Source organism: Agelaius tricolor, unplaced genomic scaffold, assembly GCF_023055355.1.
Source record: "Agelaius tricolor isolate 1412-34295 unplaced genomic scaffold, bAgeTri1.0.p SCAF_5, whole genome shotgun sequence".
NCBI lineage: Eukaryota > Metazoa > Chordata > Aves > Passeriformes > Icteridae > Agelaius > Agelaius tricolor.
This window is the reverse complement of record NW_027269265.1, coordinates 47,054,224-47,081,263: the sequence shown is the minus strand read 5'-3', so window position 1 is coordinate 47,081,263 and position 27,040 is coordinate 47,054,224. Positions and strand designations below refer to the sequence as shown.

The 27,040-nt window shown below is 43.4% G+C and overlaps 2 protein-coding genes across 2 annotated transcripts; both read right to left on the bottom strand.

Annotated features, from left to right (window-relative positions):
• Nucleotides 1-3,438: 3,438 nt before the first annotated feature.
• MRPL23 (mitochondrial ribosomal protein L23) lies at nucleotides 3,439-14,643 on the bottom strand. Its single transcript, XM_071427746.1, has 5 exons — nucleotides 14,543-14,643; nucleotides 14,284-14,406; nucleotides 13,571-13,653; nucleotides 11,637-11,710; nucleotides 3,439-3,802 (listed from the first exon to the last, which is right to left on the bottom strand). The coding sequence occupies exons 1-5, from the start codon at nucleotides 14,566-14,568 to the stop codon at nucleotides 3,638-3,640; spliced, it is 471 nt and encodes a 156-aa protein (XP_071283847.1). The 5' UTR covers nucleotides 14,569-14,643; the 3' UTR covers nucleotides 3,439-3,637.
• Nucleotides 14,644-16,363: 1,720 nt separating this feature from the next.
• Nucleotides 16,364-25,090, bottom strand: TNNT3 (troponin T3, fast skeletal type). Its single transcript, XM_071427745.1, has 8 exons — nucleotides 24,861-25,090; nucleotides 23,944-24,060; nucleotides 23,547-23,624; nucleotides 23,184-23,297; nucleotides 22,915-23,024; nucleotides 22,014-22,104; nucleotides 19,152-19,192; nucleotides 16,364-16,720 (listed from the first exon to the last, which is right to left on the bottom strand). The coding sequence occupies exons 1-8, from the start codon at nucleotides 24,957-24,959 to the stop codon at nucleotides 16,672-16,674; spliced, it is 699 nt and encodes a 232-aa protein (XP_071283846.1). The 5' UTR covers nucleotides 24,960-25,090; the 3' UTR covers nucleotides 16,364-16,671.
• Between the last annotated feature and the right edge of the window lie 1,950 nt (nucleotides 25,091-27,040).

The following is a 27,040-nucleotide window of genomic DNA, read 5'->3' as shown; positions in this document are numbered from 1 at the left end:
TGATGGACTAGATGGCTTTTAAAGGTCCCTTCCAATCCAAACCATTCTATGATTCTATAGTCTGGGTAACACACAAGATAAAGCTGCCACAGCTTTCTATCTAACCACTTACAGCTGTCCTGAACCTTTTGCGGTCACATAGCAAGGCTCAGGTGATAACAAATGGTTACAAGACTCAGTAACCTTGTTATCTGCAGGAACCTATCCCTAGTGCCTACCCGAGCACCACCTACAATACAAAACTAATTTCTAAGGTGTAATGTTAAGGGAGTCACTTAAGATAGCACTGTCTCTGCAATTTGTTTCAGAAAAACCAGAAGCAATTGCATGTTCCCTCTGAAGTGTCCTGGTGCTGCTGGGATAGCTGGATGGTACTGCTGGGATAGCACCCACTCAGCATGGCCAGATGCCTTTCTCCACCAGACCAGCCAGCACAGCCAACTGCACATCCGCCGGCTGTTCCAGCACTTTACTCTCTCTCGGGGGTTGCACACGTTCAGAGAGGAAAGAAACTGCGTTCAGCATCTCCCTTGCACGTCAGAGAAAGCAGCAGCTGCAGAGCTGTGCACGCCAAGGGCAGGACCTGGCTTCTCCTGCACCACAGTGAACATCAGTCTCTTCAACCAAGGCATTACTATGGCCCTCAGAGAAGTTGTTCATGTGTATATGCACATCCTTGGCCCACAGGTATGGCCACTCACATAGCCAAGGGCAGCTCAACACCTCTGACAGCAGGAGTAGATGTGACTTCAGGAGCTGCTTACCCTTTACATCACCCAAAACAAACATCAGGATGTCCTGGAAGGAGCACAACACATTGAACAAAACTCAGAAAAAACTCAGAGACCCTGTCCTGGTTTCAGCACTGGTTTGCTGTACTTCTCTCTGGTACACCTGATACAATCTGTGCTTTTGTATTAAAGTATCCTCTCTGTTATCTTTTAGCCCACCTGTACAGCTTGGGGGATGGGATTTGTGAAGCACTGAAGCACCAGATCATATCTACCACTACCACTTCCTCAGAAACACTGCTCAACTGGAAAAGACTCAAGAGCTTTTTAATCCCACTTCCATAGCAATGGGGAGCATTACAGCAAAATAATGTTGGCTCTTTTTTTTTAATCTTACCTTAACTTCACAGGAATGTTTTAGAGGTAGCTGGTAACATTGAGGAATGAGCCCCTGCCCAGGTAACAGTGGCTTGGAACTTGGTGATCTTTTAGGCCCCTTCCAAGTCAAACCCTTCTATATGATTACATGCAGCTTGAGTATCTGGCAGAATTTGGTTACAGCAACTTCATACAGATATGGGTGTATTTGCATCTCTTTCCTTTCGTGCTACTCTAAACAGAAACCTGCCTTGAACAGGAGCTAGAAATTAATTGCCCATGTTGAAATCACAGAGTAGCAAAGCATGGTAGACCTGCACAGGGGCTTTTGATACTCACAGAGCCTAGAGCACATTTGGGACTGCAAATAAATTTCACTCACCTTGGGTCCTCAACACCAGTACAGAAGCTGGCAAGTCCAACACCTCCTGACCATTAATAGGGAAGGCAGAGGATGATGGTTAAATCTATCTTTGCTGTTTCACCTAATGCAGCCTCATTTATCCAGAACTAATATACCTGACTGTCTGCTTGCTCAAAGCTGACCAACCACTTAGGAAGCAGTAGATGAGCCCTTTCTATCTTCACTATGGTGAAAAAGATCAAGTTACTCACATTGGAAATAACCACAAAGGACAGTGAAGAACAAATAGCAAATTCCATAATACTATATTGAAGGAGCATAGCCTCAGTTGCAATGTAGGTCACCACCATACTGATCTGGGAGTTTGAGAAACAGCTCCTTTAAAAAATGTATTAAACAAAGGTGGGGGGAGGAGGAGACTGTGTACAGCAGAGACCCTTGCACCCAGACAAATTCAGTCACCCTACTTTAAATCTGCAGGCCAGCTCCTGATTTAACCTGGAGTTTCACATGTCACTACAAAACTCTGGTAATGTTGCCTTTGCAGATATGCCAAACACATGAACTGTTTTCAGTGAAGTCAGTATTTTTCCATATCTGCTATTGTAACTCTGCTGGCAGGCTGGGAGTAGCAAATCCTCCCTTATCTCCCTCCTCTCTAAGAGCATCTCTCTGTTTAAGTACCAGCTAACTTAGATCATACACGATCCCCCTTGGAAAGTGGACAAAGAGGGGGGTGTAAGCAACAAACCACAGAAGGAGGTGGACTGTCATGCACAAGGAAAGTAGCAGGGATAAAGAGGTGACTAATGAACAGAAGGGGGTGCGTAAAATCCTACTTGGATTGACTCTCTGGAGAACAGCTGTTTCCTTGTAAACATCTTGCTAGCTGTCCAAACAAGAAGTTGAGACACAGAACAATAAAGGAGAGCACCCGGGTAGAAGCGTTGAAGGCATGGGCTCACTCACTACCCTGCCAATTGCTCCAAGTGGCAGAATTCAAAAGCCAGGGGAACATTAGCTATACATTTAACCCTGCACGTGCTGTGTTGCAGCAAACAGCCTGCAGAGATACCCTTCTCCATCTGTGAATTCCTTCCTAGCCCTCCTTTTCCCCCACTATTTTTGACACGACAGCAGAGCACATTACTTGACAAAGAAAAAGAGGAAATATCCTCATCAGAGCGAGGAGGAACAGCCAGAGCCAAAAAATGAAAACACTGAACGTGGCAGTTCTACCACTATGCTGGCATCAGTAACTTGGAAGCAGAGGGAGTTACACCAGAAAAAGTAAAAAGAGTCTTTTTATTAGTCCTCATCACAACACAGGCTACACTGGCAGAAGCATTTCCATGCCAATACAACTGTGTCCACACAGGACACTTGCCAGTACTGCAAGGTAGCTGTGGAGTGGGGAAGGAAACCAGCACAACTATGCCAGTAAACATTCCTAAGGCAGGCTGGTCACAGAGGACAGCTACCTGCACTGCACAACAGCAAGCAGAGACGTGCACCACCTTTGTCTGCTTCTCGATGCTTAAGGGGATCAAACACATATGTGCACAGTCACAAACCTGTCCTATAAACCCTGTCCCCAAAGTGCCACACAAGTGTTACAGGAGTACATTAAGATCACATGCATCTCTCTAGGACAGGAGGGGTCACTGCAAGGAAGGCAATAAGATAGTAGGACCCAGTAAGTGACAATAAGGGAACCCTACATCCTGAGCCTATAGTCCAGTTTTCTACACTTCCATGTCCACTTCTGACTAACCTATCTTGACTTTTAGACATTCTAGTCAATACAAACTGCCCATATCCTAGTAAATTAAATAGCCTATTTCCACTCAAAACAACCTGCAGCAGCACGAAAAAGGTAAGCACAATGACACTCTCATAGTCAGAAATGACAATAGGGAATTCCACATTCTAGAAACAGTCCACAAGCTCACACAAAAGACCTGGTGCAGTCAGATTTATTTTACCTTTTTATTTCTTCAAGGGAATTTTGTTGTAGTCATGTACAAACAGCCAGAAAAAAAGACATGCTAGCAAGGGCTGCTCAAGAATAAACATTCAGTCATTACAAGAAGAGAAGAGAAGAGTGCAAGTTGTGCTAATCAAAATCCCTCTGAGCCTAAAGGAAGGCAGCTGGCTTGTTACATCAAAGTCCAAACCAATCAGGGACTCCGCCTCGTCTGGGGTCACCCTCCTCCTTCTGCTTCTCTTTCTCCATATATTTATCCCTGTAGTCATCGAAAGAGCGAGTTTCTGTGTCTTGTTCTTTCTCTGGAAATAGGTTGGGAAACTGAAAGGTTTGTCCTTGGCCCTAAAGAGAAAACAAATGGTCAGAGAGACATTCCAGCCCTTCTGCAGTAGCTATGATCTTAGGGTGTAACACCACCCTGAATTTTCAGCTAGCGCAGAATTGTACCTTGTGACCTCCCAAAATCTCTTTCCACCCACATCCCCAAGATATATGTACGTCCCTTCTCCTCAAAAGCTAACTTTCAGCCTCTCCTCCTGTGTGCTACTTAAGATACTGACATCTTGGGTTTTTTTAACAGATGAATGATCAGGAGATGGACATCTCTTCAAAGACTTTGAATCAACTCAGAGATGTTGTGTGAGTCATACAGTAAAAGCAAGATGAGCAAAACAGTGATTTTGTTCAAGTACCACCAGCAGGGAAATACACAGTGGAGCAGGCATTCATTATGTTAACACTCAGGATATGAGTAGTGGTTGTAGTTGTTTAGATCTCAGCTAAGGATAAGAGAGAGCAGTACTAGCAGCTGTTATTGGAGGGTGTAATGTGGGAATACAGAATAACAGATATCAGAGGTCTCTTATCAACAGACATAAAAAGACTATGGTGTAAAACAATTACAGTGGGAACAATCTGTCTAATATATCACTAATGAGATTAAAGTGATTACATCTGCATCAGTCATTCTGCCTAACAGACAAGTCATTTTAGTGAAACATCATCATCAGATCTATGTCTCCCACTTGAAAAATAAACATTTGCTTGGTCTCTGGTTTTTATCTAACAGCAGGAAACCATTTTTCTGTGGAAATGTACTATCCCATTAACATTACCTACTTATTTTTAGTGGTGTTTGCTCTAAGCACAACTTCATTAAACTCAACAATATCAGCCCTTCCATTCTGTATGGGACTTTGCATAATAACACTTTTAACTGGCCACCCATAACCCTGAAATTACTCTCCAAAACACAAACATTACAATACATTAACTTCTTTGGCAGCATTCTGCATACAGAAATCTCAAGAAAAGCATTAACTGCTTCAGATGAAAACAGGTGGGTTTGACTTTTTTTCAGATCAGCCAGTCTTTAAATTTATGCAGTAAATACATCCAAACAAGAGGCTCAGTTATGAAATGGTTCCATAAAGGACATGAAAGGAGCATTCCCCAGCATACCTACTCTTCATTCTGGGATCAGAAATATGACATAAATAAATTCAACAGAACCATCACCATGTCCCTGACCCAGCTGAATGTCTGCTATGTTTTATTTAATCATAAACACTCGACCTGGCAAATAACAGGTGTGAAAAAATCTAAACCTCATATGCTTTGGATAGAAAAAACCATGTGTTATCCCAGATGAGATTATCCAGACTGGAATCTACAAAATACCAACTCTACCCAGCAATGCTCCGGTTGTTTTTGTAGTGCATACTTCTTGGGGGTTTCCTAAGAGCCTGACCATACTACAAAAACAACAAGGGAGCTGCTGTGTACATTGCTTTTTCCTTGATTTTAGCCTGGATAAGCTCAACTGGAACATATCAAGGTTTTCCTTTCCACTGGTGTACACTCTGGGGTTTCAGCTCTTTTGTACCTTTAAATTACCAACAGGTATCCTCATAATAGCTGTTCTTTGACAGCTAAAGCACAGTCCCATTTCATGGCACAGAAACTGGCCTTACCAGGGTCCTTGAGCAAGCCCAAAGCTGCAGCCTACTCAACCTCTTCCTGTACTAGGATCAGCAACAAGCACCCTTGAGGCCAAGCACTGCCCAGGATTTTAGCACACTGAAACATTTGGAAAGGAATTTGCTAATATTACAAAAAATGTCTGTGTTTTAACTGTGCTGTGGGCAGGTCACTAGCCCTGCAGGGCCTACAGAACAGACAGGGCCCATACTACACACCTGTCTGCCCTGGAGAGGAAGCCATTTTAGTTAAACAAGTCAGAAAACAACTCGGGCTGACATGGTAGGCACACCACCTCCACTGAAAATCTGAGAACTATTTATATTGGTAACAGTGTAGTAAGGGACTGTTCTTGTTATGCAGCTCTTTCCTTCTGGTATGCTTCCAGGACCAATGCATTTCCCTTATTGGAGAATGCAGGAAAGCTGTCCCTAAAGCATACTAACAACATCCACAGTAATTCACTAAGCATTGCAAAACTGTTATTATTTTAAAAAGAGGAAAGAAAACAAGATACACACAGAGGCTGTAGCAAAACCAGAAAAAAAAGACACACACAGAGGCTGTAGCAAAACCAGACAAACCTTTAAGCTGTTTATCAAAGTGCTCACAGTTCCCATTTCAAGGCCGGTGGAAGTCAAATATTGAGCTGAAAATGTCAATCTGTATCTGGAGTCTTTTAATAAATCAAAATCAGCACAGACTAGTTGGCTCTTTCCAGCTCTTGTTTTGTGAAGAAATTCTGATTTTGGCTGGCAGCCAAACACGATTTGAAACAGCCAAGACATTACACCCTGAGAACTGAAGGTTGATAAATCTTAAGTAACAATACTCTGCAGTAATACTGCACTGTAAGGCTCTGGAGTGATGAAAGCTGTATGAAAAATAGCTGTTGTGCATGCTCAGTAGCTAGTTTTCAGAAGAACCCTGTATCTTGGGTATTTCAAAATTTCAAAAATACCAAAAGGCATCAACTTACATAAAGGATTGTGAGTCTGTCCAGGCATATTTACACTCAATGCATCTTCCACATAATGCCAGAGGCTACTGAGGTTCAAGCTCATATGCCACCTCCTTAAAAAAAAGCCTACCAAAGGGACAGAGGGATTGTCACTCCTTTACACAGTGTTGCTTTTCCTTAAACTTCTTCTTTGCAAAAGCTTTTCCTTCTATACAGCAACCATCTGACAACCATATGATGAATGCATCCTCAATGAAATCCTCGCTGGAATAAAGCAAGCAATTGTTACCAAGTTCATCAGGGTTTATCTGGTTTACAAATTGCTAGAACATGGAGTGCTGGCATTTCCAACCGGAAAGGAAGATTCTGCCTTACTTGAAAATCTTGCATTTGTCCATAGTTTTACCTTTTGCAAGCTATTTATCCCTTTAATTGCTGAATTACTGAAATTATAAGCTGAAGTAAACTTTAAAAAGGCTAGAACTTGCTTCTGCTTTAGAACTTCTGCCAGCATAATCACCTTAGCTAGAAGCACAGAGAAAAGGGGAGAAGATAACACCACCTTTCTACTCAACACAGCTGTGCTAAAAGAAAATCCTGTGAAAAAGACAGACACTGGAAAAAAAGTAATTTTGCATAGAACTGAGTGGTGCACTGACAGCAAAAGATCTTTTTCACCAATGTGAAGTGATCCCCTGATACTCTGGAATTTGTCAGGGTAAGCTCTACCACCATGTGTTCACCTCACTCTCAAGTGAAGCCTTACGATACTGTTAAAAAAGGAACAAAAAGCCCCAAACAAAGCAGGTCAGAGGTGGCAATGAACACCTAAAAAAGTAAAGGCAACATGATGATTTTATACATTGTTGTTCTCAGTTTGGGGTTTTCCCAGAGATTTTCCTTTTTCCTACAAATTCTGAGGTTATGCACAAGTGAGATGTGTGGTCTCACAAGTCAGAGTGTTCAGATAACAGAAATGGGACCCATTAAGCTGCTATTCCTCTAATCCTCAATTCAGCATTACCCAAAAGTAAAAGTGAATTATATACAAGGCCTTGTATATAATGAAGATTCATTTGTTAAATGCTAGTAACATCCTTCATGATAAAAAGTGACCTAAGCATCAAACATGTATTTTCCCTTTAGATTTCAAACCTTTGTCCTAAGAAAGGGTGAAAACACACCTTGTTCTTGGAGTCTGTCTAAGGAGTTATCACAGGAGTGGTACAGATTGCCTCCATTCATTTTAATGAGAGGTTAAGTGACCATAATTAAGCCTGTGAAGTCAAGTACTGGCCTTTCCACTGCCGAGCCTCACGTCAGAAAACTGCTGGAAGGATTACCCAGCACAAATTCACTTATACTTCTCTGACCTTTGAGTCCCCTGAAAAGTTTAGAAATGGAAGATCAGCACAGATATTACTGTGCAGCAATGATGCAGCAAACACTGATCATGTAAACAACTGTGAGATCTTCTGGTTATTTGGATAATTGAAGCACTTACTACTGTCCTTCAGAATTAACAGAAAAGTGATGTTTATTGTATCATTAACTACAAAAATGTTGGACTCCCAAAAGCACGGGATGCAGTCCAGCAGTAGCAGCAAATGCAGTTAAGTTTAATAATCCAGGGCATTTGAACAATTCTCCTACTACTGCAGTGGTAACATCTGATGCAAAAACGTATGGCAAAACAGCACAGAAAGCAACTTCCAAAATCCACTCAGGAACAACACTGCATATGATCATCCAAGTTTCCTCTGAATTCAAAAGAAAACTGCTGTCACATCTGATGTGCAAATAGGTTAACTACTGTGAGTGTACAGGATACTCTAAACGGGGGTTGAGGAGAAAGTATTTGCAAAAATGTTCCCACCGGTGCCATCATTCAAGCAGCTAAATAGGTGTTAGTCCTAACGCTGACAAGGTCAGACTCCTTTTTACAGCCATCTCCACTCCATTTCTCAAAACAGGTTTAATTAAAAATAGGTCTGGATTCCAGAGGCTTGTCTACAGTTGTGCTCCCACGGGTACTAACACCTGTTAAGCTAAACCAGTGAGAACACTGAAGGAGGAGAAGGAGGGGATGTTGTTGTTTTTTTTTAATTTCCCTGATGTTAAGGCAACTGCAAAGTTTCCCACTGGCTTTCTTTTCTTCTTTTTTTTTTTTTTAAATTTTCATTATAATAATTATAGCTGTATTGGAGTAAGTAGAAAAGCTGCTGTATTACACATATTTTTATCTAGTTTGCAAAGATATAAAACTTGGGTTTAGTTTAAAGAATAGAACAGTGTAGAAAAGTAGCATTTGATACACAGGGCCATAAGTCTCTAACTTAAACCTTTCTCACCACATTCCAAAAGGGGAAAAAAGGCAAGCAGGCTCTGGAATGGCAAGATATTGTTGATCCACAGCCTTCTATGATTTGAGATATTTTTTTAGTGTGAAAATATTATGCTTGGACAGATCACTTATTTGTCCAGTTACCGCCTGAGAATAAAGTAAACAGCTCTGAATCTCCAAGAAATAGTATTTGGAAAAGAAAGGACAACAATGCTTACATGTGGAACAGCTGGGGCACTAGTCTGACACCTAAGGGCATGTTGACTGTGACTTCATACACCTTCCACCTTTGAGACACTCGCAGTAAGTCAAAGGATGTGTGTGTTGCACTGGGACACATAAGGTGATGGTTTATGGAGCAGAGAAACATAACTGCTCATGAGAATGAACTCAATTTCATTCAGGTAAACTGCACCACAGCTGCAAAGTCACACTGGAAAGAGCAATACTTCCACCTAGTGGGCAACAGAAAGATCAACCCAAGAGCTTCCAAAAACACATTCGTATTTTTCCAGTCATAAGCAGTTTTAACTTGAAACTGGATTAATGAGAGAAAACACAGCTGGTAAAAATGGTGGGAAAGCCCAGCTACTCTGACTCATGGCAGATGCAAATTAATTCTCATGAAAATAAGGATTTTACAGTGGTTACCAAAGACTTTCCTAAATTAGGCAGATAGTAACAATGGACTGCATGGGGCCTGTAATGGCCTGATCACACCATGAATGAGAACGAAGGCAAACCCTTCAGATTCAGAAATGACACTGGGTTTCTGGCTTCATCCACTGTTTCAAGCTGGTGTGAACACAGAGCTGGGAGCTCATTGTCTGAGACATCAGAGCTAGTGATGAAAAGCAACAAACAAAAGTAAAAAGAGAAAGGGGGAGGAATAAAGAAACGTAAATGTTAATAAAATTAACAGACCACAACAACAATAGGAAATAAAACAGACCAAAGAGACCAGGAATGAGGTGAGGAAAAAACACAGACATCAAGCTTCAAAGGCAAGAGTTTAGTGAACAGTCACAATTCCCTCCCTTGACATGAAAAACACCACCAAAAAGTGTCCCCTGACCCTGCTCATGGAAGAGATGGAAAACATGGCATTCCTTAAGAATTTATTATGGTAACTACAGTGTAAGGCAATAAGGGACTCTTGCTGTCCCATGTACTATGAGAGCTCAGCCACAGTGCAGCAGGGCTCTGTGCATTGCCCAGAAGACAAAATGGAAGGCTGGAGAACAACCAAACTACTCCTGTGCACCTGCCTCCAATACCAAGCTCATTTAGGTAAATCTCCACACCTGGGCTGACCAACCCTTAAGGTTATGGCAATTATTCTAGGTTGAGAGGCTGAATGTGAAATAAACACACAAAGGCACTGCCTTAAACCTCTTAGTCCAACAGAGAAGCAGGATTCTGTTTCCCACTCCTTCCCCCTGAGTATCTATGGGTTGCACACTATCTCCTTCTCACCTCAGCAGACACAGGACACAAGACTGCATTACAGTGAAACAGAATTCGAACTACAGTTCACTAGAGACCCATGTCTGCCTCAGTCTTGGGAAACAAGTTTCTAAAAGCAAGGAAGTCACTAGCAGGAGGCTGTGGCAATGGAAAGTACCTGCAAGTACCTACTAAAAGGAACAACACTCAGAGAAAGCAACTTGTGAGATACAACATCATCAATTCAAGCATTCACTTGCTAATCATGCAGTCCTGCTCTCCAGCAAACAAAAACCTAGCACAGACAATCCAGGAGGGAGAATCTGCTCACCAAAGCAAACAATTCCTTGAAAAAATGAATGTGTGTTTTAGAAATCATGATGTAAAGTCCTCAGAGATGAGGTTGCCTTTAACTTCAGCAGAGTAAATCAAAGTTACTCCTCATCTAAATATAACTGTTACTTTTTAGTAACATTGCACCTTAAAATATTCTCTTAAATTAGGTAAGGGCTGTCTAGAAGAACACTCATCCTCACTTTTCTTTCTATTCCCCTTCCCAGAAGGGGCTTAGAAAAAAACTTCTAAGCATATTTAAATGTTGAAATATTAAAAATCAGATTTCCCATTGTTTGTGCCTCTTGAGTTTGACCCCAAGTCCATATGAAATCTTGGCCAGTCTTTAGAGTCAGAGAGTGCTCCTCCAACACTGAATCCTTGTCCCAAGACAGAGTTAACAGTGACGTTATGTTGCCAACTGCAATTTTGAGCTTATGGTTTTACAACCATAAATACCATCCCTTTAATGTCATTTTGGTATGTGAAGAGGTTTTCTGTCACTGGTTGCACTGCTTTTTTTGCATAAAGACAGGTAAGCCTGACAGAAGTTTAAACTATAAATTGGTCCTGTTATGAAAGAAATTTACAAGAACATGAAGCTCCTTTTCCACTGGGCAACCAATGTATGTTTCAGAGTCCGTTTCAGCCACAAAGCAAGCTTGTTTAGACATGACTAAGGGCTCTCCAAGGAATAAGCCTTAGTCTTCTCTGAAATTCAAAGACCTTTAATAAGAAGTTCCCTATCCTCACAATATATTCTTTCACTTACTGGACATTTCAGCAATCAACCACACAAGTTGTGAACCTTCCAGCACACAGAGTACAGGGTCAGCATGAAACTCTCTGGCAAAGCAGAACCCTATGACATCAGTCCACAACCTACAGACAGACCTCAAACCAACACGGGACTTATTTTGTTTGAATTTGATCTTTAGAGCAAGCAATTTAAATCTCTTTACATTCTGGAATGTGTTAAAAGAAACTTTCACTGTTAGAGGATTGGCAGAAATATTCAGCCAACCAGGACAACTCACTGGCCATTACTTTCAGCTGGCTGATTAACAGTGCCCTCCTCTTTCCTCACAAGTGTCCATGTTAACTCAACTCACCAGCTGTACATAGGCGACCTTGTAATCTGGCTTCTTCACTCTCTGATTCCTGTGATTCCTCTTGTTGTTTGCACCTGCAGGAACGAAGAGAATCCCACCTTTTACTTCCCAGGACTTCTGAACATTCCAAAGCAAGGCCAAGCTGAAGGAGGGACTGGGCTACCTCTGACTTATTTTTAAGAGGAATACTCTTCCTTCACTACCAGCACAGTCCCACAATTATTAAAGTGTACTGAAACTGGTGGTGTACTGAAACTCATTTACAGGCAGGGAAACAAGGCAACACCAGCCTGCTGCCACTGTGCCTTCACACACAAATTCTGCAAAGAAGCAAGGAGAAAAGTCTCCCAAGTAGGGGCCAGGGGTGATAAACTGCTCTCCCAACATCCACAGCTTCAGGAAGACAAGGAGAAAATTACCACTAAGTAGCCTTAAACTTGACAATTTTTACTATTCAGCTGATGAGCTGGATCTACTGTTTATGCTCCAGGATATTATATTCCACATCCAAACAAACTAAAGCACCTCAACCTCCTCCAACCATGCTGGTCACAACTGAAGTGAGAAGTACAACTCACCCCTTCATGTTAGGCAGACATTTAAGCTCTCAGATCATAAAGAGTTCTAACCCTCTTTAATCCCTGACCATATACCATCACCTAAAATTAGCAGAGGGGGACAAAATGGTTATAAGGACAAGCATGACTATTTTTCAGTGCTGTTTGGAACTACATGTGTTTGGTATTTATGACTTTATTTAATTCTGGTTTTCACACAAGCATATTACAGATGATACTTCCAGGGTTTTTCCTTCCTTTGTAAGTTAAGAGTTTTACAACCTTATTTTGAAGCTTTTTCTTTTATCCTCCATTTTTCACCACTACAGGTCTTTTTTCCTATTCCTTTTAAAATCATCCTTTATCTTACCATCATAAACAGACAATTCCTTTCATAGAGTCACTACATGAAAAATGAAAAACCCAGCTATCAAAGATGTCCTAACCAACAAGTCACTCCCCATCCAATAATTACACTGCTGGTAATCAAAAATGTAAATTAAGAAAAAGAAAAATATTTTTGACTGCATCCAAACTGCAGCCAGAGAAGCTCTGGGGAAGGAAGCATTCATTTGTAAAGGTGCCATCACCTAAATTTATCTTATTTCAGTTAGAGATGAGTCCCTCTGCCTCCAAGTCAGAATTCAGCATGGGTTAAACTAGGAATGTTTTTTCTTTTTCTCTTGGGTTGTTTTTTTTGTTGAGTTTTTGGTGGACATTTGGGTGGTTTTTTGTTGTTGTTGCTGTTTCTACGTGTTGGACAGGAGAGAAATACCACAAGTGGAAACATTCCAGTCTGTAGCAGAAATTTGGTAACAACAGGTGATAAAAACCTTTAAGTTTGTCAAGATGTTTTTCTGACATTATCTACTGGTTCAACAGAGCATTTTTCTTTGCTCTACAAACTTTGCCTTTTGTTAGACCATAGCACCTCCTGTGTGTGCATGCAAGCTAATCTCAGCTCATTTTTTAAATGAAGGCTACAGATGAATTTAAGTTTAATTACTACTTGCATTAAAATACATGAAGCAGTTCCTTCTGAAGGGAGACACCCACTGGTCTTCAAAGAGAAACAGGACCAACTACTAAAGCACAAGCTAGGTAACTGTCAGCATGATCAGCCTTTTTAAAGTCAGATTTTTCTTTTTAGAGTGAAACTTACATCATCATTTAATCACAGCATTCAAATATGAAGTGATGCATGTTTATTTGAAGGGATGAAGAAACAACTATGCTACAAGACATCACCAGCTAAGCACCTGGAACCACTGCAACCAAAGTCTGCTGAAATCTAACAGACCTTTTGAAAGGAAAAAGTATACTCTAGCTGCACAGGGATGCTGTAATCATCCCTCTGCATTACTCAACTGCACTTACCATACTGTATCCTGGTCCTCACAGCAGCTACTGGCACATTGTATATTCTTTCAAGGTAATTCCTGATATCCAATTTTGTCATTCTAGGCAATGAAAAAACATTATGGGGAAAGAAAGAAAAAAAAGTGTAAATATTGAAACAAAATAAACTAGAGACTGGTTGATACTGAGGAATAAATATGTCTTCTTGCTTTAACCAAGACAGATTTATGACATGAAAGTGTAAACTCAACCTAGACCACACACTGCTACAGCGATTTATGATCCATAAACTGTAACAACTGTCAAATATTTATCCTCTGTAGCCTCAACATTCAAACTGCCAGGTATATTCTGTGTCCAGCAGGCTTTCTCACTGCCCAACCTGAGACATCTTTCTTTATTCTGAGTAGGAATTGCTGATCTTACCAGAACCTGCCACAGTCTAATGGGCTCTAATGTGTGCCAGCAAACTGGTCAGGCTGAAAGAGTCCTGACAAATAACTGGATACTACCTTGCTTACCCTGGATCAAATTCTAGGCACTTCCTTCTTCCCAAGCCCGTCCCTGGGAAGGCTGAGCCTCACTCACACTGGGGGAGAGGAGCCACGCAAAGCTCCTCATTAACTCAGTGCCCTCGCCGCCCTCCGCAAGGTCTGCCCGCTGCAGGAGCCCTTTCCTTCCCTCGGCCCCCCAGCGCTCAGCCCTCAGGCAGCTGCCGTGCCCGCACTCACTCCATGGAGACGCGGAACTGCACGGTGTCCTCGGGCTGGGGCACGCCGGGCCGCACGGCCACCATGAAGAAGTTGGGACGGAAGATCCGCAGCTGCGGGCCGCCCCTCTGGAACAGCGGGTACCTGCGGGAACACGCCGCCGCTCACTGACCGGCCGGCCCCCCCCACCCCGCTGCCCCGACTGAGCCCCCCCCGCCCCATCGCCGCCCGTCCCGTCCCGTCCCGTCCCGTCCCGTCCCGTCCGCCCCGCTCGGCTCACACGGCCCTCCTGGCGCCCGCCGCCATGGCCGAGCCCCGCGCAAGCAGCGGCGCCAGAGCGGCTCCGGCGGGGCGGTGGCGCCCCCTGGTGGCGCGGAGGAGCGCGGCAGGGCCTCAGCCGGGCCGGGGGCGCGGGGCCCTGTGGAGGGGCCCAGCCCGGCACAGCCCAGCGCGGAAGATGAGGAGGGGTCTGAGGCATCTCTCTCAAGAGGAGAGACTGCGGGAGCTGGGGCTGTTTAGTCTGGAGAAAAGAAGACTCGGAGGGGATGTCATTATCGCGTACAAATATCTCAAAGGCGGGTGCCTGGAGGACGGTGCCAGACTTTCCAGCGCTGCCCAGCGACAGCACAAGGAGCAGTGGCCGTAAACTGAAACACGAGAAGTGCCACCTCAACGCGAGGAAGAATATCTTAACACTGAGAGTGGCAGAGCCCTGGAAGAGCTGGCCAGGGGAGAATGTAGGATCTCACTGCCTGGAGATACTGAAGCCCACCCGGACACATTGCTGTGCCACCTGCTCTGGGTGACACTGCCTTACCAAGGGGGTTGGACTGAACAATCTCCAGAGGTCCCTTCCAACCCCACAGTTCTGTGATTATGTGAAAATCTTGTCTCTCTGGGACACGGCAGTGCTGTTTGCCTTTGCTGGGGTCCTGTTCTGGCTCTCCTCCTGTCCTCCATGCTGGTGAGACCCCAGCACAACACACACAGGGCTGCTGGATCAGGTCCAGAGGAGGTCACAGGGATGCTGGAAGGGCTGGGACACCTCCCTTGTGAGGTGGGGTTGTGCAGCCAGGAAAGGGAAAGGCTCCATGGAGAGCTGATTGTGACCTTTCAGTATGTAGGGGGGTTTTATAAGAAAGACAGAGACTTTATCCCATGACAGGACAAGCAGCAACTGTTTTAAACTGAGAGAGGCCAGGCTTAGATTAGATGTTGGGATGAAATTCTTTACCAGGAGGGTGGTGAGGCACCGGAACAAGGTGCCCAGAGAAGCTGTGAATGCTCCGTCCCTGGTAGTGTTCAAGTCCAGGTTGGATGGGGTTATGAGGAACCTGGTCTAATGAGAGGTGTTCCTACCCAAGGCAGGGGAGTTGGAACTATATGATCTTTCCTAAACCACTCATGACTCCATGACAACTCAGCACATGCCAACAGAATGCCAGAGTAGGCACACAGCCACCAGAAACAGAAATTTGGAAACACAGGAGAGACTCTGATGGGCTTTCCTTCCACCAGGGCAGTTCAAGGGCTGGCAAAGACAAGAGGCCCTACAGAACAGCTTGCACCTCAAATTTAGTAACAGCTACTTGTGTTTTGACAGCTACATGGAATTAACCAAGTAATTCACCCTTCAGTATTGGACTTTAATATTGTATGCAGGCTAACAGCCTCAATAAATATTTTAATGTAATATTTGAATGAATCATTCTCTATTGCACTTGTTATTGCATTTAATAAAACTATGTGCTAAAACCTACCACTTCTCTAGATTTGTTCCTTTATTCCCTATTCCTTGATTCACTTCATCACTCAAACTTTGACGTCAATTTCAACTACATTTGGCAGCCAGATTATGAACTCCCTGAGAACAGTCAGCTCTTGGTACCTGCCTGTACAATGGCTTAAAACAGGCCCCCAGTCCTGAGTCTTTGCTCATGACACTGAGCCTATTCCCCCTTGCAGAGACAGATCAAATGATATTAAATAAGGGTTTGGACCAACTCCCAAATCCTTGGAAAATGGGAAGATGTTAAATAAAATACAAAACACCATTCCAGAGGTCTGTTATTGGAGTAGGTACTGGTTGTGCTTTATTTACAAAATCCAGAGTTTTGTACATAGCGATCTACAGGACAGCATAGGGCTGGTATCAGGAGGATAAGGGACATGCTCAGCAGGAATTGAAGATGCCAGCAAGGAGTCATCCCAGTTCCACAGGGAACCTGCTTCCCCTTGCCTGAGGAAGCCACCAGACCCCTCCAGGAAGAAAAGCAGCAGCAATAGCCAATCCAGGCTGATGTGATTTTTGTTATCATTAAGGCATGAGAACACAAGTGATCAGAGAAGGAGGAAAGAGGAGACCAGCAGGGGTTCAGCACACCGTTAAAGGCCATCCTGCCTGGTTCTTTACTTCCAGCGCCCACCAACCTTGCCCTTGGCTCCTGCCTTCTTGCTGCTACAATGCAAAAGGAAAGAAAAACATGTCAGCATGATGGAAGCAGTGGGGCTCTATGGCCACTTTGCATTTCTGACTCTTAGATTGGGTTTTAACTGCTTTCACTTCTCACATGCTGGGCACACCTGCCATTGACCACATCCTGAGAAAAATATTGTTGATATTGTGGAAAAATATTCCTCCTGAGGTTCTTAGTGTGAAAGGTAGGATGTGTATGCCTGAAAGAGACGCACTCTTCCAGACTCCTGGATTATCAGGGTAGAAATCTAGGAGGTCTCCAAACTAAGCAACAGGTCTATGCAGGCACAGACTTGGTATTTTCTGAATACAAATCTGCTATGCTCTGGATTTTAGGGTTTAGAGTTCTATCTAGAAAAATTTGCTTCGTATGAAAGAGCTCTGATGGAATTCCCCAGATGCTCCATTCAGTAGTGGAGGCAAAAAGCTGAAACTAATTTAAATACAACTAAGTGCTTTGCTCTAACAAAGTCAGTGGCTATTTATATTGTGAGAGACAGACCCCTCCAAAAGAGTACAAACAACTTTTTAGGCCTGCTATCATGTCAGTATCCCTGTCTTGTTCATGGTGTGTGGGAACAGTCCAGCTACACCCCCCACTAAAGCACCTGAGGCAAACTCTCTCCAAGGGTTCTTGCACACAGAAGGGCAATCCTACATGCAAGCCACTTACCTTCTGCCTGAGAAGCCTGAACTCAGAATGGGGCTAGGCAGGAAGTTAGTGGAGTTAGATTCTGCACTAGTTCCCATGAGCAGCACCTTGGTTTGTGGGGCTCAGCACACCCCCAAACCCTTCCAACTCACACACACAACGATGAGGCTGCTTCTTGAACCAGAGCACATGCAGTGTGGGGTTGGGGACCAAGCACAAGGTGGTGGGGCCTTGCTGCCAACAGAGGTCTTTCTTCAGAACCACTGGTTCCTCCAGGGAGAAGAGAAACATGGGGACATCACACCTGGGGAGACTTTTCTTGTGCTGCCCCATGGATTGGTTCAAGAGCACCAGCCATATTTACAGAAGGATGTAGCACAGTGACAGAGACAGACACAGAGTGGATACTTTACCTTTGACCAAGACAGGCTTAGTATATTTGAAAAAATTTATGGCTTACATAAAAGAGTGTATGAACTTTCTGCTTATCTTAAATTAAGCTTCATGTCCCTTTTGCCAGCCTTTCTGAAGGTTCAAAACCCAGTGTAGGAACTGCATAGCTCCTCAAACAAAGACAGAGTCCTTTAATGTCCACAAGCACCTGTGATGTTTGATGTTACACCTAACCTTTAGAGTGTGCTTAAGGAGATTTAATAAAGTCTGAAGCGAGATACTTATTTGATCCTTGTATAACCCACTGGCAGGCATTGCTTTGGAATGATAGTGTCTAGCATGGATAGAAATTTAAGCACACAGAAATCTCATTAGCTCTGGGCATCCCAGTGCAACCTTTTCAAATGATGTCCTGGGAGAGCACCATGTCTTTTGGGGCAACAAGCAGGCAGTGGCCTGTTGTGGGTGGTGTGGTAGCACCCTACAAGAGCAGAAACACCCAGATAAATCCTGGCATCCTTCTGCAGCTGCACATTCTGCTGAGGTTTATCAGCCTACAGCTTTGTACAGAAAATACCATGGGAAGGTCAAGCCTTATGTTTGGGATTACAATCAAACCCACAGTGTTACATTCATTTGATAAGCCAGGGTGTCTTGGGGAAGTGGGAAGGCAGTAACTGGTCACTCCTGTCATCCCAAAGATATCACCAAAGACCACTGCTTCATTCCTGGCATGACTTAGGTAGAAAGAAACAGATGCACAGAGAATAGCAAACCCACCACTGGAGAGTTCTCCTCCCTTTCTGCCCTGCAGTTACTTCTCTATGAGTGTTAGTTTTCTGCATGTTCTAACCCTCAAGCTGTGTCTACCCCTGGTATCTCATAAATCCATTAAAAATGCCTAGAATAAAGATATTAGACTCAAAGTAATGAAATAGTCTTGTGGTGAAGGAAAGTGGGAGAGAGATGATGAGTGAAAAGAACTCACAACAGTAATCCCATTACGTTAGTCTTGTTACACACCATTCTTCGTAATCTTAGCAACCACTTGTTTATCCTTCATAAACAAGGGCTGTATTCCCTCAAGTATTCAAAGCACCTCAGTCAGGTGTTTGAAAAACCCAACAATAAGCAGAGGAAATTTTTGAAGGTATGGTGTGAAGAAACATGATTTGTTCTTGTTAGGTGTTACATTCACTTCAGCTGCCCCTTCATTTTCTTAATGTGAGGCAGGATGGGAATGGCCCTTCCATCTCTAGCCCCATTTCATTGCAACAAGAAAATGTCAGTGTTGAGGCTGAAGTGACACATTTGAACACTGAGAAGATATCCCCAGCCAGGAGCTAGGAAGGGGATATAAATACTTACTGCTTCTGGGCCTGATCAATCCGGTTTCTGAGGGTGACAATCTGCAAACAACATACATGACCAGGGTTTTTAGAGACAAAGAAACCTTGTTCCCTCAAGGAGAGGAGCATTTTACCTGCTGAAGTGCTCAAAACAGGCGCCTGTAGGAGGAATTAGTACTTTCTTGGAAATAAAAGCTCACCCATGGTTGAAGGACAGAAACATTACGTCTTAGCAATAAATCTGCAACCACCTTCACATGTCAAGGGACAGAAGAGCTAGAATTTTATAACCCTTACTAGAAGTGTTTCTACATATTGAAATTAATCTCCTATGAACTCACATGTCAAACTGCAGGCAGGTGAACTGGAATGAATGTCACCTTGGCCAACTGGAAAGCTCTCAGATGGCACCATCACCTTCATGTTTCAATGTCACCTTCTCACTCTTCCCTTAGTCCTATACATCAGGTGTTTGTGTAAACCCAAAGATCTTCAGTGGTCTTTGGATGGGGACATCAGGAATGGAAGATGGGTATCACATTCTGCTGGAATACCTTTTGCTGGCTGGCAGAGCAGGAGGTGAGGAGCTTGCAGCACTCACCACTTTCCCAGCCACTCATTTAATAAGAGAAGATGACCTGATGCACAGGAGAGGAAACACCTACCTTGCACAGGATAAACACATTATAGCCTGACTTAGTAACTCAGTTTGGTCTGTAGGCCTGGACTCATTACTGAAATCCTGGGACTCATGTACTGGAAAAGCCTACAAAACACTAGGAAATGATAGAGACTTTTGCCCCTTCATCTTCTTATTTGTAACTGAGGCAGTGTTCAACTCAGTTTTCCTGGACTGAAGAAATGCCCTTGCCATGAGGTATGCTTTGCTTTTGGTGCAATTCAAAATTCTGCACTGGCTCTGCCAGTCTAAGAACTTTGACCCAAATCTTGAATATTTAAAGTCGCACTTGACATTCCCAGCGTGCAAAAAAAAAAGAAAAACAAAAGTCATACATTCCGGTTGTCTCAAGAACTGGTATTCCTGGCTCACGTCTTTCCATGGCAAACAGAAAAAACATAAGAGACTGAAATATTACCGGAAACAGGACAACACAAGCAAGGAAAGATCGACAGATCACTTGCTTTTGTACTTACTTGTGGAAGTTTTAGTATTTGTCACAGCAGTTTAAATTGCTATTTTCCAACCAAGTATCTTCCCCAAGTGTTGAGGAGAACCAGTTGTCTTCAGTTTGACCCAAGCACTTAATACTTACCTTCAGTCATAACCTTATGATCGTGACTATGACACTCACTCTCCAATGAAGCACCAAAGAGCAACAGATACTGGAGCTAAAGAATGGCTCTACTTCTGTGTCCCACTTCCTTCCTTTTTCTCTCCCTTGCATCCTTGCTTGTGTCTCCTTCATTCTCTCCTATTTTCACTTACCTTTCTCCTCATTTTTTTCCTACTGTCATCCTCCCTTTATTCTTCCACATCTAGCTGTGCATTTTCCTTTTTTCCTTTGCTCATTCTTTGTACTTTGTCTCCTTGCCTTTCATCAGCAGGTACCCACCTCTTTGTTTATGCAGAGGTCTCATTACCATAGCATGTACCCCTCCCCTGGCACTGCCTTATTTCCTGTTTTTCCACACCCACTTGGCTGGTAATCATTAAGCTAGCCCTCTGCAGTGTTCTGGATCTAGATAACCATGTGCCACAAGGTGGAGAAGCTTTCCAAACCCCATAGAATTCTCTATACTCTGTAGTCCAAGCTATTACCTGTGTACCCCTGTTTCTGCTTGTACCCTAGGTGCATCAGGGTGATACTCCCATGCATGCAATACCTGATTTTGGATAGGGAATTATTTTAAGGTGTTCTCAATAGAGTGCGTGCTTAGTTCTTTAACCAAATCCCTGTTGGACTCTTGACTCTTTTCCTAAATTACCACTTTACATCTTTTCAAAGAATGGAAAGGGAGAGAAAAAGGAAGTGAATGGAGAGACACAAGACCCATTTTTCTCTTTTCTCTCTGCACTTGGAGCCAAGTGCCAGAGCTCCCGTCTGGCGCCTGGCTCTGACCATGCGGCAGGCTCATGCATTTGCTAGCCTTTGCTGCTGCTGTGACACAGGCAAGTTCATTGTACTTACAACTTGGAAAGCTCCTGCAGCCTGCAACGCATTGTTAAAATCTAAGAGAGATTGAGATAGTTACATTGGTGTTGCTCACTGCCTGTCAGCATGTGTCTGTGTGATTGGGAGTTAAAAGGAGAGCGAGACAGAGAGACATCCAGTAGGATTTCTCAGCCACTGAAACCTAATGCAGGTGAGTGCTGCCCTATCCAGTGACCGTGTGAAGGAAACATGTCCACTTTCTGTTACCATATGGCACTTCAGTCAGATGCTTCTGTCTGGAGACAGTTTTCAGTGACTCCAGAGAGCCCAGGCCACAGGTAATCTGTCTGGAATGGAATAAAACTTACAACGTTCAAGTTTGAAATCAAAGATGGATCTAAAAATATTACTTTGCAATGGAGGTGTGTGAACTGAGAGTTACTGAATTTTCAGGCCACAGTTACCTATAGATAAACAAGAATGAACGATGTTTCAGGAGAGGGCAAGGTGTCCATTTTCCATTGGGATTGCCTTTCCATGGGGCACTGAAAACCTTAAAAGTGACCTATTCAATTTTAGCCTAAAATGTGAAAATCCGCTCAAGTATGTATGTTAGGGGAATGCAGTTCCAAGCATTTTGCTGCATAAATATTGCAAAGGGTCATTGGAGACCCAAATGATATCACAACATGACTTTTGCCAGATGAATCAGAGAGATTTTTATATTTTGGACCCAGCGCCATTAGCAAAATAGCCTCTCAACTCACCTCATATTTTTTCCTCTTGATCTGCTCTGTAAAGTCATACTTTTCAGTCTCCAGCTGATATAGCCAGTCCCACAGCTCCTTAGCTTTGTCCCTGTGTGTTTATGTGGGAAGACAGAAGAAACACATGACATCAAATATTTTCCATTGTTTTCACATCATTAATAATGAATTTTATTTAATCCCATTCACACATCTTCCTGTAAACCCTCTCTGTTCTCTTAAAGCTACTCATCTTTTTCAAGGTCACATTTTTCTCACCTTCAAATCTTTTAGACTTGCAGTCTTGTATGCGTCACACATTAACATAATTCCTCTAATTTTCCCCCTAACTCTTAATGAAAGATAAGACTGCAGTGGAATCAGACAAGAAGGAGGGAGGACTCTGAAGGTCACCCAGATAAGCAGAGCAGTTGCCATTATGCAATCTCATCTGTGTCAGGGCTGAGGTGAGCCACCTTCATCTTTCAGTCATGTGTAAGCTCCAACATGTGCAGTCCAGACTATCATCTGATGACAGCCCTGCACCAGAGCACTTAGCTTCCAAACCTCCAGCCCTCATGGAGATCCTGTTCATACCTTAGCAGCATTAACTCACCCCGGGACTGCTACAGATACCAGTCTGCAGGCTTGTTCAGCTAATCCCAGAGCTAGTCCTGTAAGCAACTAATCCTAATTAGCAGGAGAGGCTAACAGAGCTAGAGGGCTACCAAACCATTTCAACACTTCCCTACGTTCCCATTTCTCCTCTATTCTCCAGGTTAAGCAAGGGCACAACTTAAGTGTGTCCCATGATGAATTTCAAGGAAGGTCCCTTCCTCTACCTCATTTTATCACCAGAGAAGACTCCAGGACATAAACCCAAATATCAGTATCATTCCATAAATTAGGATAAATATGTTACCTCAGCTTGTCTTCATTAAGGTGGTCAATGTTCAGGGGCTTGCGCCTCTCAGCCAGGACCTTCTTCTTCGTCTCTCTAGCTGTTTGCTTCTTTCCTCTCTTCTGGTCAGCCTATTTTCAGAACATCAATTAATGTCAGCATTCAGAAATTAAGCCTGAATGAAACAATTTCAACATTGGACCATTTTCTCAACTTCTAATGAAGACTATTCCCAGTCAACTTAATGGTTTAATGTTTTCATATTTCTTTCATCAATCCATGATTTTTACCTTAGCCAGATAACTGCTGTATGTTGCACCCATGGAGGACAGAGCCTTCTTCTTCTTCAGGTCATCCTCAGCTTTTCTCTTGGCATCTTCCTCCTCTCTGCGTGCCTTTTCCTCCTGTGGAGTCAACACATAAAACAAGTTAATCCAGGGCAGACTCCCAGCTTCCCCAGCAGCCAGTGTCAGTGCGGGGAACGTGATCAGAGGAGTTCATTGATGAGAATTAGCAGCTCCTGTTTTCTGCCCTTGCTTTAGAGAGTGGTCATTTCACCTCTGGACTGAGGCAGGCAGAACCTGTAGTTTTTTGTCTCTGGAGATCTCCCCACTTGGCTGCAGGGACAAGGACAGGGAAGCAGAGACACTTACCGCGAGCCTTGCCTGACGCTCCTTCTCCTTCTCAGCCCGGATTCTCTGCTGCTCTGCTCTCTCAGCTCTGCGCTTCTCCTGCAGGGAGCAGTGGCAGAGGCAGTGCATCACCACCTTGGCTTTACCCACCTCCACTGCTACACCCCACTACCAAGAGCTTTCCTTCATTGAGTGAGCCACCTTCTCTCTTTCTAGAGCATGCAGAAGGGTCTCTTGTACAATTCTCAGATACAAAACAAGGGGCTAAGAGAGGGGACAGATGAGGGGAGAGGCCATTTGATGATGACTTGAGCAGTCACTGTACATGACAGCACAGCTTTCTGTCAAAGCAGTTTCAGCTTCTCATCTACAGATGATCTCTCAGTCTAGTACAGGGAAATGCAGTACAAGGACTCACAATTCTCTCCTTGAGGGCAACCAGCTCTTCCTCTTCCTTTCTTCTGGCTTCAAAGTGGCTGTCAATCAAGGCTTGCAGTTCAATCAGGTCTTTGTTCTGCCTTTTCTTTTGGATGTCCTAAAAAGGCAGGAAAACTCATTAAGTCCATATTGCTCTAGTATTATGTCCTGGACATTCCCAGCACCCTGCAATATACAGAGAAACAAAAGCAGAAAATGTCTGTAGATTTCCATGGAAATCTATGGATTAATTTATATGGCTGTAGGTGCAATCAGACACTCATTCATGCAGCAGTCAGGAGTCCAGAAGTGTAAAGAATCCAAATCTCCCATTTCCCTCCACCATATTTTATCCTTGGCTTTGCTTACACACCTATCTTTGCATATACTCAGGTGCCTCCTCTTGGCTTTGTAATACAAAATCATACCTAGAAAATATTCCTGCATTTTGGGCAAAGCAAATATTTCTGTGGAAGTTTTCAATACCAGAATTTCTTCATTTTTCTAGCAACTCTCTAGGGGAAAGTGTTTGGATCCCTACATATTATTGAAATTTTAGCTAGTGTTTCTCAGCAACAGATGAGGGCCTGCAACTTTCAAGCCATTTGCAACAGTGAGACAGAGGATCTGAGATCCCTAAAACACTTACTTTCTCCTCCTATAATGGCTTCAAAGATGCAAGGAGATAACCAAAAAAAGAAATACTTAAGACTTTAGCTTAGTCACATTATCAGTGAATGCATTCAGACAATTTCAGGGAGCAGAGAGTAGCCTTTTGCTGAAATCAAATGGCAAATCAACCATACTTTTGTCTTTGCCTTTACCCCTCAGTAATATCCAGTACAGGAGTTATGTGGGTTTGCACTCATGTCTATTACCAGGTACAAAGGACAAACAGCCAGTCTCAGGAATACTTACATCAAAATCTACTTTCTCACCCTCTGGTATTTTAGGAGCAGTTAGTCTGCAGAGAGTCAAAAACAAAACAAAAAGAAAAGAAAAATAAAGGATTTTCATCTTAAAGAATATGCAGCTTTTTAAATAGCCTGTCCTGCCCTGCCCCCAGGAACCATGCTGACAAGGAGGAATGTTGGTGGAGATAGAGAGGGGTGAAAGAGCACATCAGTGGAAAAGTGCTCCAGAAAAGTCCTAAAGACCACAGTCCTTCCTGGAAGGTCATACAGAGCAGGGAGTTATCCCTAAAATCTCTCTTTATTCCCAAAGCCTGTGGTCATTCCCTATCCCATGGGAAGATGTTGGTCTGTGAGTCTGCCTGTGCAGGGCTGTACACTCCATCCTGGGCAGCTGGCAGAGTGGGAGGGGAAGGTGCTAGGGCCCAGAGCCAGAAGGTCCATGGGGAACCTTAGTGAAGCTCAACTCAGCTTAGCCCAACATTTGCCACCCTTCCCATTATCAGAGATCCTGATGGAGAGCGCAGTTTCCCAGCCATGGCCTCTCACAGAGGATTTACTGTGGAGCTGCCTGTATTTTGGTGTATTGTGAGCCCTCTGCATCTCAGACAGTCCATGAATCCTCTGACTCTACCAGGAGCAGGTCATAAAGCCCAGGCCAGTAACTGCTGCTAAGGCATCCTCTGAAGGAAGCAGACATCCTGGAAAGGCATGCAGGAACAGATGGATGTTCTGTGAGCCAGAGTTGGATAAAGGCTTCTGGTGGCCATTTGCCTAAGAGAGAATCTAAGGGCTTCTGCTAGATCAGGAAAATGATCCCAGGGTTTTGAAACCATACTTACTTTATTCTGGGCTTCTCCTCTGTATTTGGAAGGATGTAGCAAAACAGGAAGGGGAAAAAAGAGGAAGAAAGTTAAAACAACAACAGAGATCACGCCAGCTGCTAAAGTAAAAGGAGGGAAAGGAAATTTAATCTTAGGGGAAACATACAGAGAAACTGGTTAAATCTCAAGCACTTCCAAAACAAATACACACACTCACACACCCCTTTTGCTAGGAGTGAATCTGTTTTTACCCTCGAAACAGAATTTGGCAGAAAAGAATCAAGAGACTGTATAAAAGTCCCAAACATAGCATCTGGAAAGCAGTGGTTTTACGTAAATGCAAAATTATTTTTCTCAAACCATCCTGACCAAAGCTCTAAGGAGGCCAGCTGGGCTGGAGGGTAGAAGAAAATTATGCCTTTTTCAATCAGCACTTTTTTTGTTAAAGTTAACTCGAATTCACAATACCATATCTCAGTGATAACCAGGCTTCACCAGTTTTGTTCAAATGCCTCACGTGGAGGCCAGGAGGGGAAAACTTTTATGACACACATTTTCTTAAGGTCCACTGGCTTCCAAGACATCTTAGGACACATGTCCCTGAGATACCTTGGTGCCATGGGCATGATGCTTATTCCTCTGCACCGTGTGGCACTCCTCAAACCCAGCTTGGAAAGGCCATCCTCTCTTAGCAAGCATCCTCTCCTGCTGAGGTACATGCAAAATTCCCATGGGCATTAATGGGAATGCTCTTTCCATCTCCAGGAGAGGCATAATGCCCTGATAGGCAGGCCAAACCATCACAGAGACTGCCAGCCTGGGCCCTCTGGCAGTGAGAATTGTTGCCCTGCAACAAGTGACCTTTCCCTGGCTCTCAGACATGTGCTGGTCTTATGAGTTAATCCCTTAACATTTGTGCTTGTGGTCAACTCCCCTCCCTGCTATTCTTTTGAAACTTTCATTGTTAACTCCAGTGCAATGCCAGCAAGTTCAGTGCTGTTACTCTCACAAACAGAAATAAATTAAACCTATGTGTTTATTCTGGCCCATTCTCTCTGAGACCCAGGTTGACTTTCATAACCACACACTACATTTGAACTTTCAGGGATGCTGACGGATTCTGCAGTACAAGACTCTCCCTGTGTTGGCTCAGTGGGAGGAACTGAGGTAAAAAAGCTCACAGCCTACTGAATCTGGTAAAAAAAAATAAAATTGTAAAGTAAAAGTAAAAATAACCACTTCAGTAGCAGGTGCATGAGCCCTGTTATCAATATCATAATTCAGAAAGCTATTAAATTTTTTTAAATGCTTATTTTTACCCAGCAGTTTGGGGACTGATAGTGGAAATTTGGAATAGCAAATA

Coding starts and splice junctions, on each gene's coding strand:
- MRPL23 (XM_071427746.1), bottom strand. CDS start 14,568: ATGGCGGCGGGCGCCAGGAGGGCCGT. Junction 13,654..14,283: donor CAGTTCCGCGTCTCCATGGA/GTGAGTGCGGGC, acceptor TTCATTGCCTAG/AATGACAAAATTGGATATCA. Junction 11,711..13,570: donor GAGGACCAGGATACAGTATG/GTAAGTGCAGTT, acceptor TCGTTCCTGCAG/GTGCAAACAACAAGAGGAAT.
- TNNT3 (XM_071427745.1), bottom strand. CDS start 24,959: ATGAAAATCCTTTATTTTTCTTTTCTTTTTGTTTTGTTTTTGACTCTC. Junction 23,025..23,183: donor ACAGCAGTTATCTGGCTAAG/GTAAAAATCATG, acceptor TTCTGAAAATAG/GCTGACCAGAAGAGAGGAAA. Junction 22,105..22,914: donor CTTAATGAAGACAAGCTGAG/GTAACATATTTA, acceptor ATAAACACACAG/GGACAAAGCTAAGGAGCTGT.